The 19,115-nt window shown below is 36.6% G+C and overlaps 2 protein-coding genes across 5 annotated transcripts in view; one reads left to right on the top strand and one right to left on the bottom strand.

Annotated features, from left to right (window-relative positions):
• The first annotated feature begins 3,638 nt into the window (after positions 1-3,638).
• hnf1bb (HNF1 homeobox Bb) lies at positions 3,639-12,833 on the top strand. Of its 2 annotated transcripts, none has more exons than XM_043221599.1 (9): positions 3,639-4,180; positions 5,585-5,784; positions 6,690-6,894; positions 7,478-7,698; positions 8,901-9,046; positions 9,443-9,563; positions 11,629-11,778; positions 11,875-11,972; positions 12,121-12,833. In XM_043221599.1, exons 1-9 carry the CDS (start codon positions 3,810-3,812, stop codon positions 12,139-12,141), a joined length of 1,533 nt encoding a protein of 510 aa, XP_043077534.1. In that variant the 5' UTR covers positions 3,639-3,809; the 3' UTR covers positions 12,142-12,833. The 2 variants fall into 2 exon arrangements, with proteins under 2 accessions (XP_043077534.1, XP_043077533.1); XM_043221598.1 differs by having other exon boundaries at positions 3,640-4,180; positions 6,618-6,894.
• Positions 12,834-13,541: 708 nt separating this feature from the next.
• The window catches only part of tlr22 (toll-like receptor 22), a 10,296-nt gene continuing 4,722 nt past the window's right edge, over positions 13,542-19,115 (bottom strand). For 2 of the 3 annotated variants that reach the window (XM_043221644.1, XM_043221643.1), the window contains exon 3: positions 13,543-18,606. In XM_043221644.1, the coding sequence (XP_043077579.1) occupies positions 15,659-18,496 (2,838 nt within the window). In that variant the 5' untranslated portion in view covers positions 18,497-18,606 and the 3' untranslated portion in view covers positions 13,543-15,658. Of the gene's footprint in view, positions 18,607-19,115 lie in introns of all 3 variants that reach the window. The other variant, XM_043221645.1, reaches the window with a different exon arrangement.

The following is a 19,115-nucleotide window of genomic DNA, read 5'->3' as shown; positions in this document are numbered from 1 at the left end:
CAGGGCAGAGTCCACTCGTCTCTGACGGGAGGGAGGGAGGGAGGAATGCTGATTCAGACACGGCTGTCCCTGAGCGCTCACCCTCATCCCCCCCCTCTCCCCGCCGGGGGTCCCAAGAGGACTCGTAAAACACCATAAAATCTCTTAGGATTGGATGGGGCTCTTTAAAACGTTAATAGATGTTTCTGATTAAAGTACATGTTCACATGCTTTTATCTCTTAATGATAGATTTGCGGTGCATTAGTTAACCCGAGTAACCATATTGTGTGATGTTGAATCACCGCTGAAACCAAAAATCAAGAACGTTCTTCAGATTTGCTGTAGTTTCAGATCTCAGTCGTTTAAAGGGCCTGGTAGCGTGCCAACATCACATGCTCTGCCTGCATTTATTCTCCGTCTTGCATTTACGGCGCCCGTTTGTCACATTTTGACCTCTCTTGAGGAGCCATCAAAGTCTCCATAAAAACTCGTGAATTCTTTACTGTGTTGTAAAACTGCAGTTCAGCCTCATAGCTGTTGAATGATATGCGTTATGATGCTGTTCGGTGTTCTGTCTGTGCGGTTTACATGAAGTGTCAAGTGATTCTTGCTTCGAGTGCGGGTCAAAAGTTTGCAGACTGAAAAAGCAAACTGAAATTGACTCAAAACAAAAATTTATTTAAAATTAGCCTTGATAAAACTGGTTGTTTAAACGCAGGGGTGTCTTTAACATTCTTTGGGAAATAACAAATGTAATATTTGTTTTTTTTTTGTTTTACAATGCCATAGAAGAATCTTTTTTGTCTAAATGGTTCCATAAAGAACCTTTAAAATCTGAAGAACCTTCCTGTTTCACAAAAGGTGCTTTGTGGCAAAAGAAGGTTTTTCAGATTATAACAAGGAAAGAATTCTTAGTTAATTCTTTAAAAAACCTGTGATGAACCTTTTAAGCACCTTTATCTTTAAAAAGTGCATTATACGGCTCAAACTTTTTTCCGACAAAGTATGGAATTTAAATGATGAAATTAAAATTTTGGGTCTCTTTTAAGTCAATTTAATAAATCGCTGCCTTAGAATTATAAATGGTTCCATCTGCATTCTGAGCACTTTTGATATATTGAGCTTCAAATATAGCCTTCCGTAGACTTCTGTGAATAGAGCAATTTATATTTCAAAAATGCCCAAAATGTATACAGATAGATAGATAGATAGATAGATAGATAGATAGATAGATAGACAGACAGACAGACAGACAGACAGACAGACAGACAGATAGATAGATAGATAGATAGATAGATAGATAGATAGATAGATAGATAGATAGATAGATAGGTTTCTCTAAGTGTTTATGAGGGGGGCTTTGCAGTCTGTTCTGGGAGAGTAGCTCCACTCACACTCCTTATTTCCTCTGCAACTGATCTCATTTGCTTCTCTGCCTCCTTAAAGGAAATGAGTCTGATGTCTTTCAGTCGCTTTAATTTTGACAAATGCTTAGAGCTCTCAGTCAGTTGTAGTCTACCATCTGCACTTGCTCATCAATCTCACTCCGCGAATAATGTAATGTCTAGACCCACCTTAAACATGTCATCAAGACTGACCATAATTAGCGAAAATCAAAGAAAAATAAGAAAATTTAAAAAAATGAATATCATGGTCCGAAAGTAATATCTGAGTTTGGTTGTAATTTATCCTAAAACATTACAGGAAATGTAAATAGGAAAATGTGTGGTGTGTGTATTCACACACTAGGCTGTTTTATAACACAAAACAATCATAATCATTGCTCATCATCATGAAAAGGAAGCTCATGCAGGTTAGATTACCGAGGTTAATGTCTAACAGAGTGATCAACGGAGTCTTTATATGGTGTAACACCTGTGGACACAGCTCTGTCACTGCGAACGCAGATAATAAATGCCCCGAGACCTCACCTATCGCTCAGAATGCCAGCCGTCACTCAACACAGAAATTTAGTTTACGCAGAAAGAGTTTTTCTGCGTCTGTCAGGCTCTCGTTTTGCGCAAGTGCGTGTTTGTGTTTGTGTTTATGTGTCCTTTTGAGTCCAAGTCAAGGTCCGGCTTACTGACCGGAACTCATCTCTCTGGTCACTGATTCCCCCAGCTTATAAAAGTTTTACTAAATGCACTATTTTAGCATGTTCCAGCTATTCTTATAAAAGTATGATGCGTTATATATCTGTAATGCCTCAAAATATCTGGGAGTGGGTACCAACTCTGACGGCTTGGTGACATTCATAGCCTAATACCTTTGGGTTCGAACTGCAGGCAAATTAGCCGTACCAGCGGAGGAAAAAGGAAGAGGCTTTGTTTGGGTGACAGCAGAGCCTTTGATAGTGTCAAGGAACAACATAAAAAACCTCCTGGTCCGAAGAGAGAAAAAAAAACGAACAAATTATTCATCCGATACAGTCACACTCCACTGCAGCTTTCACAAGAGAAGTAGTTTCACATCCTGGAAAAAAATATGTAATTTCTGTAAGTTTGCTATTAACTGCTGTTAATCATTGAGAACTGACCGGTCCCCAAAATGTGTGAGAAAGGTTGAAATTGAGAGTGCATTAAAATTCTGTTCCAGCAGCAGATTTGCTTTAAGATGTTCCATGATGATCTTTTTATATAGCAGTTTTATTTCAGTCTAAAAAAATAGTGCTGTCAGACAATTCATCACATCCAAAACTAAACATTTTATTTACATAATATATGTATGTGTGCTCAGTATATTTATGATGTGTTGTTTTTACACACACACACACACACACACACACACACACACACACACACACATATATATATATATATATATATATATATATATATATATATATATATATATATATATATATATATATACATGTAAAATATTATACAGTATATATTCAAAACATACTGCATTAATTTTTATTTATATATATATACATAATAAATATACACATTACACATATTATGTAAACAAAAAGCTTTATTTTGGATGAGATTAATTTTGAAGAAGGAGAAAGAAAGAAAAAAGAAAAAGGAAAGAAAGAAAAAAAGTTCAGTTCTAAGTAATTATCTCTAACAATTTTGTTTTTCAATGAGTAAAAGGTTTAAGCTTGACAGTTTCACAGACAATGTTTAAGTCCTTGACTAACATGATTTCTTTTAGCTTAAAGAAACTTTACTAATCTTAAAACATGCCAGTGCCTTTATTTTGTCTTAAGATGCACACCAGTAATGCATTTTACAAAGGCATGTTTCTAAAAATTATTTAAATGTCTTAATTGAACTACAGCCATGAAGTATATGCATTTAAACCACAAAACATTTTTTTAAGAAATGCCCTTAATATTATTATAATAATAATAATAATAATAATAATAATATAAATAACGTTAATGTTAATATAATTGTTACAATGTTTGCATTAATTATTGTACATTAATTTTCTTTATTTTAAAAATGTATGTAGGTTTTTTCACAATCTAAAAATTAGCCTAATATTATAGAAGTTACCCTTAGAGGTACCAAACGCATACCTAACGTATACCTAATAAATGGCAGCTACGAAGTCCTCGTTAAAATTAGCATATTCATAAAGGAGTAAACATCATTTGCATAAGGTGCACCAGCCAATGACCATAAAGTCAGCTCCGCCCAGCAAGAACGTGGAACTACTTCCTTCAGCAGGTGCGCTCGCGCTCTGGACAACTGCGAAACTTTGCGTAAAGACACTCTAGTCTCGCGTTTTCTAGTCCTTAAAAACGGCATTTTGCATTTAAGTTAATTTCACACTATTTGCCGAGGGCGCGAGGACTTTAAGCGACACCGGATTGATGTTTACTGACATGGTGTCCAAGTTGACATCGCTTCAGCAGGAGCTCCTGAGCGCGCTGTTGGACTCGGGGGTCACTAAGGACGTGCTGGTCCAGGCGCTGGAGGATTTGTGCCCGTGTCCTGCAGAATTCGGAATAAAAATGGAAAAACCCTTGTCCCCGGTGAGCGTCAACGGCGGCAGCGACTCCGGTGACTCCAAGCCGGTGTTTCTGACTCTGACCAGCGCGCAGGGTAAAGGGGGCAAACTGTCCGGCGATGAGGGCTCGGATGACGGGGATGACTTCGACACGCCGCCGATCCTGCGGGAACTGCAGTCTCTCAACACGGAGGAGGCGGCGGAGCAGCGCGCGGAGGTCGAGCGCATGCTGTCGTGAGTGAAGATACAGATATTCAATTTATAAACGGCGTGTTGTTGGAATAGGCCTGTTATATGCGGGTAATTGAGGTCAGCGCGCTACATTACAGCGGGCCTGCAATTTATTTATTGTCGTGTCTAAAAGACCAGTGCGCGACGATGAAAAGATCTATTAATTATCCTTGTGTCTAGTTAGGATATTATTTCTTGGTACAATCTTCGGTAGTTACGCTGTAACAAACAGTAGCGTAACGTCTGACCACTTAAACGATCCCATTATTATTATTATTATTATTATTATTATTATTATTATTATTATTATTATTATTATATTAAAATTTTAACTACTTTTACTTTTTGCATGTAAAATATAAATGTAAAATGATTTGACAAAACCAAACGGCTACCGAAATTGCCGATATAGTAGGCCTATATTAGCCTGTTTGACATAGGCTGTAATTTGGTTATCACTTATTTTTTCCTTACTTCGGGCTTATTTTAATATTGTAAATTTGATAATTATAATAAGGCGACTAAACAGTGTAACCTTTTTTGTAAATTTAGGCAAAAATCGAAATGTTTCTTTTTAAAAGCGTAAGACAAGCTTACGCAGTAAAGTCAAAGCGAAACCACGTGTAGTTGTTATTAATTTATTTCTATAAATCATCAACAGAAAGATACACAATGTCGTATGAATAGAGGGAAAAGATATCTAGTTATTCATTGTCCAAAGTTATAGTCTTAAATCAACATCCTCGAGCACTCTCTAATGTGAGGGGTTATTTCCCCAAACAAACATTGGCTGCTCCGTCCGACATTTTCATTTTTTTTTTTGTTTAAAGCTGTTAAAACAATCACAAGCGTTTTACTTGAGTGCTGGACAAAATGTATTTCACAAATAAAGCCTAATTACGAGTTATAAAATTACGTCAATTTGTCACCGTATTGACGTAAGCTAGCCAAAGCAACAGAACAAATGATAGGCCAATATTGGTTTACATATTTTAAACTATGTACATCACGTTGTGCATAACAGCCTATTATAACATTGTTGTTTTTGCATTGCTTTATCGCATGCACATATAAACATTTAGCCTATTATTTCCAAAAGACCGACCGACTTAGTATCGAGGCGGAAAAGTCTCTTAAAAAAACAGCCTCCAGTTTTTAACTCTCAATACAAATAGCTGCTAATTCATTGATAAATTGTTACATTTTTTTAAAAATGCTTTGCTATTTTTATTTCGTGAATTGTTATTGCGTATGTTATTTATATCCCGTTTGAAACCTCTGCACGTTTAGCCTATTGTTTATTAGTGTGCCAGACTGTTCAAAACATAAAGGCGGGAAAATGATAATTTTAAAAATAGCGTAGTTTTTGGGAAAGCTTCTAATGGCGTCGGCCGCTGTGTTTGTCAGCGAGGACCCGTGGCGCGTGGCGCGCACCGTCAAAGGCTACATGCAGCAGCACAATATCCCTCAGCGCGAGGTGGTGGACGTGACGGGGCTCAATCAGTCTCATCTGTCGCAGCACCTCAACAAGGGCACGCCGATGAAGACGGCCAAACGAGCCGCGCTTTACACCTGGTATGTCCAGAAACAGCGCGAAATCGACAGACGTGAGTAGCCCCTTAACGTGCTTGACTCTTTACCATCTGTAACATAAGAAAGTAGTTTTTTTTTTCTAACACTTCACAGTAAGGTTCCGTTTGTCAATTTGAGTTAAGTGCGTTAGTTAACGCGAAAGAACAACGATAACGAAACGATTAACAATATTAATTTCAGCCTTAAAAATCAATTAAAAAGTTGTGCCTGTTTTTATTATTAACTTTGACATTAATAAATGCTGTAACAAATATATTGCAATATTAGATAATGTTAGTCAACAATTGGGGCCATATTGTAAAGTATTACCTTATTGTTAATAATGTTTAGTGAGATTAATTCATGCCAAGTGACATTTATTAATTTTAAAGCAAATTATTTGTTTTTACTCTGGTTCTAATGATTTGTTATGTTGTTATATATTTTATATACTTGCAGAACATGTATTGTATTTAGTCTTTTATTATATTTCATTAGTATACGCTGTTTTAAATTGATAGAAATTACCGATTTTAAATCTATATAAAATCAATATTAAAAGTCTTGTTTGTGCATTTTTTTTAAATCTTCTTTTTTATGAAACTTTGTTTGGTTAGATTAAAAGTCACAAAGTCACAGTAAATTACACATATTAATAAATTTTTAGACTGTGATTAAGAATATGTGTTGTTATTTACTTTCTCCGAATAGCCTACATTTCTAAAGGACACTTTTTGCTAGGCCAGTATGTATCATGTGAGCTCTGCTCTCCATTTTTACCCTTTAACATGGGTCTTCCCATCCTAGCACTATCAATCATGATTCTGCCTTACTCTGCCCCAATCGTGTCCCCCTCTTATTTCCGCAGAGTTCGACCGTGTTCAGGGCTCTGACCCCAGTGACTCAGGCAGTCAGGATCAGGTCCTGTTTTTTTTCCCAGAATTCAGTCATACCGGACCCAGTTCGGGGGCCGCGGGAGGTTCGGGAGCACCAGTCGGAGATGAGGGGGAGCCAGGCTCTAAGAGGATGAGACGAAACCGCTTCAAATGGGGTCCTGCATCTCAGGAGATACTCTATCAGGCTTACGAACGACAGAAAAACCCCAGCAAAGAAGAAAGGGAAGCGCTGGTAGAGGAATGCAACAGGTAATGTTTTCACCCTCTCTTTCTATAGATATTGATTTGTTTTTATTCAAAATATTTGATTACTTTATTTTAAGGTGTCCTTGTTACAGATGTTAAGAGTACTAACTGTTATTATAAATAAAATATGCATAATTACATGCACGTAACCCTAAACCAAACCCTAATCCTCATCCCCTAACCCTATAGTAAGTACAGTGAGTGTTATTTAATATATATATATATATATATATATATATATATATATATATATATATATATATATATATATATATATATATATATATATATATATATATATGTGTGTGTGTGTGTGTGTCTGAGTGAGAGAGTGTGTTTGTGTGTGTATAGCATTAATTAAATTTGTTAATATTATTTTTTATTTTATTATTACTTTTGCATTTTATTATGTTATATGCAACATATGCTGTGTCTACTATAAATTTAATTCTATTAAAAAAAATTATTTGAGCAAGTTTTTTGCATACTTTTATACTTTACATTTGTTTCCTATTTTATTTTGTATTTTGGTATCTTAATTTTGTTTAAAATCGCACCAATTCTTTATTTTGTGGGTTGTTTTCAGGGCAGAGTGTGTTCAGAGGGGTGTGTCTCCCTCTAAAGCACATGGGCTTGGATCTAACCTGGTCACAGAAGTTCGTGTGTACAACTGGTTCGCTAATCGGCGTAAGGAGGAAGCCTTCAGACAGAAGTTGGCTATGGATACATACGCACCCCACAGCATGAACCCCCTTTTATCTCATCCATCATCACATACCCAGCACCATCACAGTAGCTCAGATTCAAGTAAGATTTTGTGGCTGTGCAAATACGCACTTGATATTATTATCTAAATTTCTGGTGTCTATCAATTATTATCACAGTTTATATATATATGTGTATACATATATATATATATATATATATATATATGTCAAGTCATCTTTTCTTTTAGTATTTTCAGGTTTTTAATATGTGCTTTTATCATTCTCATTATTTTGTTTAAGGCATTTTTATTCAATTCAGTTTTAGTTTCTATGCATTTCCAGTTAGTAAATTTAGCTCTTAAGCTTATTTGCATTTAATTACACTTCATTATAGCTCTGTTTTGACTAACGAAAATGTTTTGAATGGTTTTAGTTAACAAAAAGTACAGACATGTTTTGCCGTTATGAGTGTTAATATCAGGTGTAAAAAGGCTCACAGATGCAGTAAGCGTGTGTGTTTTATTGGAATTCCTTCGTCCCATTAGTGTGTGAACAAAACACACAGCCGCACCCGCAGACGCATGTGAGATAGAAAGACATAAAATCGCTTACCGCAATCTTCAGGGTCAAACCAGGGTCAAGTCAAGGTTCGAGCTTTGTGTCTGGGAGGGTGTTCAGCACACACTCTCTCTCCCCCAGAAGATCGATAGCGGTTTGGAAAAAGGCCATTTATACCCAGAAGGATCAAGCAGTGATCATATAGTAAAATCAGAATGCTTCAGCTTAACTTTTGACAACGGCAAAAGCACACCGTTCTGTTGAAAAGCTGTAAACTGTCAGCCTGTGAAATGGACCGAATTCCGCAGAATGTTTGCGAATGGATTAATATTACGTCAAGAGAGTGAGTCAGAGAACAGCGTGTTTGCTCAACCTGTGTGTTCTGCTACAGTCACTGACCTCCAACTGTTCAAAAGCTCTTTGATTGTATTTGTTTGCCCAGAGCAAGAAAAGGCACAACATTTAGCATAATCAGTTTTGAGGCATGTTTATGAGAATGCATCTAAGGAATAGACGGCCCGATAAAGGCCCTTCAGTGTTTGGACTGCAGACTCTTATCATTTTAGCTGCATTTACAGCTACACAAAGAGGTCAAATAAAGATAGACAGAATCAGGTCAGTATGTGCGACTGGCGGTTTTCTAAGTTTCTTGCAGTTTTTAGTGTGGCAGAACAACAAAACGAACCTTTTTTTGTGCACAGCGAGCTTATTAAAAAATACTGTTCTCATGTTTTTCTAACGCAGAACTCAGGTACAGTCAACAAGGAACCAGTGAGGTCACTTCCTCGACGACCATCAGTCACCATGGTAGCAACCAATCGGTATTGCAACAGGTGTCTCCGGGTAGTCTGGACCCCTGCCATGGCTTGCTATCGACAGATGCCAAAATGGTAAAGCAAAATCTGTTTCAGCGTCCACATTATAAAGCAGTCGCAATGCGCACGCTTTGACAAGTATGCCCGCCCTTTTTTCGACCCGAAATAGCGTGTAGTCGCAGAGATCAATGTACATTTTACAGACATGATTGATAAAGTCGCCTTTATTTGAAAACTGACTCAACTAGGTCAAAGAGAGCATTGATCTAGCATGTGCAGGCAGTACGTTTGTTCACTTTTATGGCTGGCGCGAATTGCCCCCAATAAACATTTGTTATGTTATGTTAGTGCGCACTCACAGTCCAAAACAACGTCTTGCACCAAAGAAAAGGACCGTGTTCAGACTTGTGATTGTGTAACTTACATGCATTTACGCTGTATATAAATGTGTGTGTGTGTGTGTGTGTCCAGATCTCAGTCTCTGGTGGGGTTTTGCCTCCTGTGAGCACTTTGACCAACATTCACAGTCTGTCTCAGTCGTCTCATCATCATCAGCAAGCACAGAGCCTCATTATGAGCCTGGCTGCTCAAAGTGAGTGGATCATCTTTTTTTTCCTCCTTCTTCATGTCGCACATAATTTTCATCATGTCGTAAAAAAATACAGTGGCATAGCTACAACTTCGGTGCTTATGGTACATATATTTATATACGTATATACTACCAAACTACCAAAAACTTTTTTTTATTTGCACTGTTGTACTAATGACCACCATAATAATAGCAGTGGCAACACAGAAAGCCATAATAGGAATCAAGTGTTCATCATAACCATAAAACATAAAACCATATGTACTTGCAGGTACATAATTCACAGGATATACAAAAACATCATCAGGCTAACATACATGACACTAAAATAATATATTTTCCTCAAAATGCAGGTAAAACATACTATTTATCAATAGTGATATTTGGTCTGAAAAGTGTGAGAAATATACACTAATTTACAAAATATCTTTTCTTTTTAATTAGTTCTATTGCTCTCTATCGCTATGCCGGTATGAATTCTCAAATAAACTATGTTTTGACAGCCGAACTAATAGTTCGATAAGCATCATGGTGATCTAGTTAGATCTTATAAACATGTTTATTGCCAGCTACCTGAATGATAACATAAGGACACAGACGTTTGAAGGTCGTTCTATTGCCCCCTTGAGTACTGAGGTGTGTTACCATCACCGTAATGCAAGAACACGTTTTATGCATTGGTCACGCATTCAAGTCCATGTTTGCAAACTTGCCTAAGCTAGTAAACAGACGTCAGACAGTCATAACAGAGTCCATTTACTGGTTCATTCAAGTTTTAAAGGTACAGTAGCGAAAGCATCCTGTTTAGGGATTCAATTTAACACAAACAGTTATAATCTAATTGTTTTGGCTAAAAAACAATGTTACAAATGTACTTAAAATGCAAAAAGTGTATATAATAGGGACCCCAATTTATTTATATATTAATCAAAGCTATTTCATTACACATTAAGGAGTACTTTTGATTATTCTGGCCTAACATGTTTATAACATTGATTTAAATAGGATAATCTTGTACCAGTTGATATAAAAATACAAAAGTATATTCCATTTACATGAAGTGCATTAAACAATACATTAAGTCAAGGTTTCCCAAAATGTGATTTTTTTTTATATATATTGAAAAGCTAATAGTTTATCGAAAAACAAATAATTTTAAAACAACAATCAAAATAATTTTCTGATAATAAAGTTACAGTGCATTCAGACCCCATACACTTTTTTTCAGTTTTGTGCAAAACCCGCAGCCTGATACTACAATTAACCTACCCCTCATTTATCTAAACCCTGTACCTCAAACTGAATTTTAGAATTCTTTTTAATTTACCGATTTATTTAATCATGTTTACATAAGTATTCAGACCCTCAATTCAGTACTTAGTTAAAGCATCTTTGGCAGCAATTACAGCCCTGAAGTGTTTTTGGATATAACACAACAAGCTTTGCACACTTAACTGGGGGATGTTCTGCCATTCTTTTTTTGCAAATCCTCTAAAGCATGGTCAGCTTGGATGGGGACCGTCAGTGGACAACCATTTTCAGGTCTCTTCAGAGACGTTGATATAATTCAAATCAGAACCTTTGCTGGACCACTCTAGGACATTAACAGAGTTGTCCCTAAACCACTCCTGTGTTGCCTTGGCTGTGTGCATAGGGTCATTGTCATGTTGGAATGTGAATCTTTGGCCCAGTCTGAGGTCCTAGCGCTGTGGAACAGGATCTCATTGAGGATATCTTTGTACTTTGCTCCGTTCAGCTTTCCCTCAACCCTAAATTTCAAGTGTTATTTTTAATTTACAGACATTCACTGTGTAATGGCGGGGTACGGAATGTAGATTAATGAGATTTTTTTTTTTTTAAAGTGTAGCATCAAAGCTACAACATAACAAAAGTGAAAAAAGTGAAGAGGGTCTGAATACTTTCTGAATGCACTGTATATTCTCTAAATGTTCAAAATGTCCACTTGCTTAAGAAATCTTTTCTTAAAAGGATTCAAAGGATTCAAAGGATTAGTATTACGTTAACTGTTGTCAAACGCTTTGATAACAGTGTTTTTATGTTTTTCCAGGTCTGACATCTCCGCAGTCTCAGAGTGTGCCCGTCATCAACAGCGTGTCTGGACTCACAACCCTGCAGCCTATGCAGTTCCCTCAGAGCACCAGCCTGACACAACTGACCACAGCTCACATCTCCCAGCAGCCCTTCGCGCAGTCACACAGTAAATACACTTGCAGCTTTGCCTATGACAGCAGAACATATTCTAAAAATTCTGAAGAGCTACGCAAAATCACATTTTGCATGTCTTTTTTTTCAGTGTACTCTCCCAAACAAGAAGCTGCCCAGTTTTCCCATCCATCTCGATACACGACCATGGACACCAGCACCATCACACACCTGGGCTCCAGTAAGCAGGTCAGTCTTGCACATTCTCAGGAAGTTGAGTGCTACCTATGTAAAATAAATGAATTGATTTTTCAACAGATATTTTCTCTCTATATACATAAACTGAGTGTCTGTATGGGTCATTATAGTGTATAACCGTTCTCTGTTGTCACTGCAGTGTCCTTTGCAGGCCTGGTGAACAAATGCACCAGAGCGAGAACTTCCTCGGCAGCTTAGCAACAGCAGTGCATGATATCTGTGTTTCTCGGTTACTTTGGTAACCTGTCAGCATGGAGAACCAACAGGAGCAGAACTGCCTCTGGATTCTGCGACAAATGAAGACTGGTGATTGATATATTACACCTTTAAGCCATAATGGATGACCGAACAAAATGGCAGAACTTGATGGTTGAATACTGAGCCGAAGCTTTCACACCAAAGGTTTTAGGTGGCGAAATCTTCAATGATACTGTACATACGATTAAATGAGAAAATATGGTTTGTTTTAAAGTAAGGTCAACTTTTCAGGCAAAACAAAAACAAGTAGTCAGACAATCAGTGATATGTTTTTTTTTTATACACACCTTTGAGATTTGAAATGTATACCATATTCTAAAAGAAAATCTTCACATCACTGTGTAAATTGACATTTTTTTTCACAACATCAATATGGTCTTTCTATTTCAATGCATGGACTTGCACATAAAAGTGATCCCAAAAGACGCTATAAATATAATTGCTTCTCAGGGATTGATTTCACACTACTCCATTGTACTCCATTGTAGAATATTTGTCACTGCCTAAAGGCTTTGCTGTTTTTATATTTTTTGGAATCACCTCAATCATATTTATATTTGTGTAAATTGAATAATAGTACATTTTTGAAGAACATATTTTGACTCCGGTTGTCATTTTTATTACTTTAAGACAAAGAGGATGTGTTTGTTTATGGGAGCAAAAAGTTTTGTCCAGTAACGTAGCATAACGGAGGACCAGGCTTTGCATTGTAAATGTTTTCACACACTAATGGAAACTCCGAGGTGTGAAGGAGAGGTGGAGACTAATATGAGCAATAAAAGGCTGTGTTTTTGTTTTCCATGCCCCATTAGGTCTATTTCCCTTGTTGTCTCACTGGTCAAAGGGCATGAAAATATCATCTGAGTTCACCTTTAGGAAGTGAACAGGTGAAGTCATTTCCTTTGCTCTTCTCACATGACTTCTCTAGCATGTGATTACAGTTTTTCCATGGAAACTAAATGAACTACTGAAAACCAAGACCCTGGGGATTAATTAGTGGATGACTACTTAAGTAAACTGTACCAATGTATCAGTCTTTGACACTAAAGAAAACCACTACTGATTTAATTATATTTAGGTTATAGTTCAGAAAATAATATGCGTATATAAAACATGATAAATTCAACACATGCAGCTGTATTGGATGAAAAGTAAAGATAGATAGATAGAGAGAATAACAATAAATAATGTTCTTTTGAAGTTTCTATTAAGATATCTACAAAGTATTAAGTAGCACAATTGTTTTCAACACTGATTATCATGAATGTTTTTGAGGACTCACTCAGCATATTAGAAGGACTTCTCAAGGATTGTGTGTGACCGTTTATTCGCTAAATTGTCAATTTATGATTATTTCAAGATATGAATTGATCCACAACATACTGTACATTCCCTCACCCTATAGTTGTAAAACACACACACACACAAAGCTTACAATTATGTGATGATCCAAGCTACAAAAACTTTGAGACTGAGATGTTCCTACAGTTCTCCTGTTCTGGTTCTTTCATTTAATAACAGCATATTAGTAAAAGAACAGAATCTCAACAGAAAACATATTTAAAAGGTACAGATGTGACACTTTTGTACCTTTAACAATAACACATTACAATAATTGCCCATTAATAATCATGTAATACCTGAATTAATACTTTAACATGAACTCATGAAGACATGAGCTAATTATGAACCAATTAGTATCTACATCCAGAGAAGGATGATTACTGCAGCCTTTTAACTACATGCTAGTATGTTTGAAGGTTAGTGCACTGTTAATAAACTAAATCAAACAGTCTCTATAAGATCTCTATCATCAGACTTCCATCACACTTTTCAGCAGACCCATATAACAGCTGAGCATCTGATCTTAACATTCTGAACTAGTTTGTGTATGAACTGAATCAATTGTATTGTAATTGTAACACTTTAGCGGTTAGCATAATAGCCTCTCCTGTATAGTCCAGCGGAGGACACATGCTGGGATATGGACAATGGAGGACAACGTGGAGGCGTAAAGCAGCGAATGTGCAGGCATGCCCTTCAGAACAGGTCGGCAAAAGAGCTCTTATAACAGCTTCTGCTGGAGACTCACTGGGGTCAAGGGTCAGAAAGACAGGAGACAGAAAAGCTGACTTTACTCCTGTGACCCTCTGTTCTCTTCCCACACTACCATCACTTGGTGTTAAAGGAATGCTCTAGATTCAAAACAAGCTTTTAAATTCTTTTACATTTTAAATTTAAAGAAATGTAACGTTTATAGGTTAGTTTTCACTCTTTTGTTCTACTTCCATACAAAAATGTGCTCTAGTTCAGCTGCAGTCTGTAAGGTTTCGGTAGTTCTTTACAGTTCTATAGTTTTGATAAACTTTTGGTAATGCATGACCAACACAACCCTTGTGAGAGTAGTTCCCTTCATATAAACAGACCATTTCTTGTAAATTTTCAGGTGTTATCCTGGCTTTACATGCAATTACAATACGATGTTGATCTGATAAAATTAGAGAATGGGCCATTATTACTTGACCCTTTCCACCCCCGTGTCTAGCAATCAGGGGGTCCAGTGTGTGGGCCAAACATCAGCCCACAATGACCCCTACTGAGATCTTCTTCACTTGGACAGTTTCAAACATGCTGACTAAAGATACTGTTCAGTCATCAAACATTTTAAAGTAAGGTACATATTATTGTATTTATATTTACAGGAGCTCTCCAAATAATTTTAAAATAAAAATACAAATCCATATGCTGTAAAAGTTTGAGGCAAATAACATTTTGTTTTTAATAAATTATTACCTTTTCACAAGGATGTACAGTGTTAAACTGATCAAGTGACAGGAAAGATTCCTGTTTGAAATAAATTGTCCAATCAAAAGGATCCACAAAATATTAAGCAAAGCTTTTTACAGATAATAGTAAGAAATATGAATCGTGTCACTAAACTCTATAGTGATGATACTGAAAATTCAGCTTTGTAATTAATGAAATTTTGAGTAGTAGACAACAGCTATTTTAAATTAAATTACATTTTAAAACATAATAAAATTGCACAAAAATACAGTTTGCTCAAAAAAAATAGAAAATAGCATAAGAAAAAAAGTACAGTCTCCAAATGTTTTGTACCTAAAAAGTCCATATTGATTCTCCAAAAAGATTTTTCTTCAATCACTTGTGTCGTTTCAAACCCATAAAAGACTTGTTTATTTTTGAAACACAATTTAAGATATTTTAGATGAAAATCAGGACTGGAAAGTAAGATGGCATACATATGGGTAAGTGATTAATAACACAGTTTTTATGTTGGGGTGGAGAAACCTTTTAAAAGGTATGTATTAGTATATATTAATACTTAAAGGATACAAATGTGATGACACTTTGTACCTATATTTTCTAAGAGTGTATACAGTGCCATTCTAATACCCTCACAGAATCATCTTGTGATCTGATTTACGACCATCTTTGGTTTCTAAAGCCATTTTTAGCTTTTGCCAGAAGACCTTAGTGTCTTCTCCAGGTTTTGGCCAGCGGAGGTAGGTTCGTTTCTTCACCAGTTTCCTCATCCTGTGATACGAAGAGAGCTGATGTGTGGGGATGTCCTCCATGAACACCAGAATCAGCACATCCTTCTGCTCATCAAAGAGTCTGAAGCTCGCCACTTGGACCTCACTTGAACACCAGTTGCTCTTCAAATAGCTCCTAGTGATCAGGCAGATGGTCTTGCGGCTGCTGTAGATGCCATCAATGATATTGTCTATTATTGGCCTCCCTGGTTCAAAATCTCGGTGGTGAAGGCACAGTCTCCAGCCCTGTTCTCCTTCTAATTTGGGAATAAGTTCCTCCATTACCCAAGGCTCGTCTTTGGCATTGTAGGAAATGAAGGCATCATACTGAAATGTCAAACCTTGCTTCTTTTTGTTGTCGTAAAGGAAAGCTAAGAAGAGGTAGTATGCGTAAACCACCTGAAAGCGCAGAAAATGCCAGACGAATGACGAAAGGAGGGTGAGAATGACCACAATACTGCTGCAAAGAAAGCAGATGAAGTCGGTTTTCAAGGTGCAGGATTCAGTGTTGAATGCAGACAAGCTCATTCCTCGTAAGGAACTAGGATAGCTACACATGTACCTGTTCAAATAAACCACCTGAGTAGAATTACTATTCTTGGCCCAGTTGATGAAGAATTCATTGGTACAATCACAAGTGAACGTGTTTTTCTTCAAGTCGAGGAGCTCTAGTCGAGGCAGTGACTGAATCAGAGATTGGTTGATCGTGTCAATCTCATTGCCACAAGCTTTTAAGGTTGAAAGGCGGGAGAGATTTGCCTTCAACAGGAAGTTCAGCGAGCGAAGCTGCGTTCTCGAAAGGATGAGTTTGGTAAGCTTCGGAATGGGGTGGAACAACTCAGCTGGGATCGAGTGGTCTTCAGACAGTGCATTTTTAGAGAGATCCAAAAACCAGAGCTCGGGGTTAGACTGGAATGTATCAGGACTCAGATGGGCTAGATTCGTATTCCCAACGTAAAACATTTCCAAGGAGGATAAACCTTGAAGTAGATTTGAGGGTATTATGCCAATTCCGCGACGTTGACTGTGCAAGGTCAATACTCTGAGTTGCTTCAGGTCTTTAAAAAGAGGGTATTTCAATTTTTCATCGGTAAATAAAATGCTGTTGGCGTACAAATCTAGATTTTTGAGGTTGGGCATGCCTGTGAACGTATTATGCTGTTTGGTTAATGTTTTAGATGATATTTTGTTTGATGACAGGAACAAAGACGTTAGGTTATTCAGTCCTTCGAATGCATGGTCTTCGATGACAGAAATCTGATTGTCTTGTAAGCACAAAATCTTCAGCTGTGACAGATTCCTAAAAGTGTGCTTTTCGATTTTGCTTAGCTTATTAAAATTAAGTTGAAGTTCCAACAATGAATGTGGCCCTTTGGTGAAAGCATCACCGATCTTTAACAGATGGTTTGTTCCAAGCTTGAGGACCTCAAGACTACTCAGGTCCTTGAAAAAACAGAAACTAATGACTGAGATTTTGTTACCGTACAAGTACAGAGTTTTCACCTGCGTTAAATTGGCAAAGTCATCACAAGTGAGCATGTTGATGTTGTTTCTGCTGAGATCTATGAACTCGAGAGTGAAGAGCGTTTGAAAAGAGTTTGTTATTCGAGTTAGTTTGTTGATTTGCAAACGCAGCGTTTTTAGTTGTGTAAATCCTCTGAACATACTCTTTGTTAACTTGGATATTTCGTTATTTCCTAAATCTAATTCTGTCAAGTTAGAACAGGGATCAAACATGCGATCGGTGAGCTTATTTATTTTGTTAGAATTTAACCGTACAACTTGTAACACTGGAGAACATGCGTTGAGCAGAAGGTTAGTCTTGTTCAACGCAACGTTTGCATTAAACCTGATTTTATTCAAGAAATTCTTGAAGCTCTTAAGCACATTAGAAGCATTCTGGTCTGACATATGAACATCCATGAAGTATAATGTTTTCACTGAGGTAAAGAATGTCTTTTCTGTGGCGTTCCATGACATGGTTCCGTTTTGACCACAATAAGATAAATCAAGGTGACTGAGAGATGGAAATATATTGTCAGTGAGCTGAAATGTTGCCAAAGGATTGTTGGAAAAATCCAGTTTTTTTAATGACAAGGGCTTTGTTGACATTTTATTTGAGTTGAAGGCAGCAAAATGGTTACTTCCAATGTACAGTTCCTCCAAATATGGTGACGCGAGAACCGGCTTGATTTTCTCAATATAATAGAGGCGGTTTTTTGTTAGGTTTAACACCTTTAAATTCTGCAGGGTGCTGAACGATGACTCTTCAATGTCTTGTATGTAGTTGTAATCCAGACGTAGTTCCATCAGATTTGTTAAGCCATGTAGCATACCTCTAGAGATTCCTTGTAGTCTGTTGCTGGCCAGATTGAGATGAGATAAATTAGAGAGATTGTCAAGTGCACCCTCTTGAATCCGCGAGATCTTATTGTTGGATATGTTCAAGTCCTGTAAGTCTGACAAATGATTGAAGTCCCCGGTCTGGATCTGTGAGAAAGCATTGAAGGAAACATCTAAAATCCGTGTTTTTCTAGGTACCTGTGGAATTCTGAAAAAGCCCATTTTGTAGCAAAGTACTTTCGGTTGGATGACTTTTAGGGGAGTACTGATTGTGCAGTTCTTTAAGGAAAATGCACTAGATGAGGAAATGAAAACAGAGAGGGACATATATAATGTGAATAGCTTTAGTGTTCCCATGTTTTTTTCTTGATTCTTTTCACGTCAAACTGCACTGCATCCACCTAAAATGTTTTATTTATATATGTGCACCCTTTGCCCAGCATTCCAGCAGTTTGACTTTGCTTTTCCTACAAAATAAATAAAATGAACAACTAATTATTCATAATAACCAAATAAAAGGCAAAGATTCTAATATATATGTGTGTGTGTGTATATATATATATATATATATATATATATATATATATACACACATATACACACATATACACATATATACATACATATACACAGTATATTACATATTTATCCTAAAAAGAAGTACACAGATGATTATAAGAAATACACAAAGTGAATTGGTGAATAAACCTCAGATCTATTCAATGAATCTGATGTTGTGATAAAATGACAAAACATACTATAATAACTAAACTTTGCAGCACAACCTGCCATACTCTATTCCATCAACACGAACATGAGCAAAAGAATAATGTCTGTTTGCTTCATTTTTACAAAAGACAGACAGGCAAAAATCAGTTTCAAGATATTTTTTAAAAATAATAATAGTAATAAAATGTAAATAAATAAATAATTAAAACCTTATAATATTTCCTAGGTTGAGTAACTTCCTCTTCAG

The sequence above is a fragment of the Puntigrus tetrazona genome, chromosome 21 (genome assembly GCF_018831695.1).
Source record: "Puntigrus tetrazona isolate hp1 chromosome 21, ASM1883169v1, whole genome shotgun sequence".
NCBI lineage: Eukaryota > Metazoa > Chordata > Actinopteri > Cypriniformes > Cyprinidae > Puntigrus > Puntigrus tetrazona.
The sequence above is the reverse complement of the archived record's forward strand: the minus strand, read 5'-3'. Positions and strand labels throughout refer to the sequence as shown.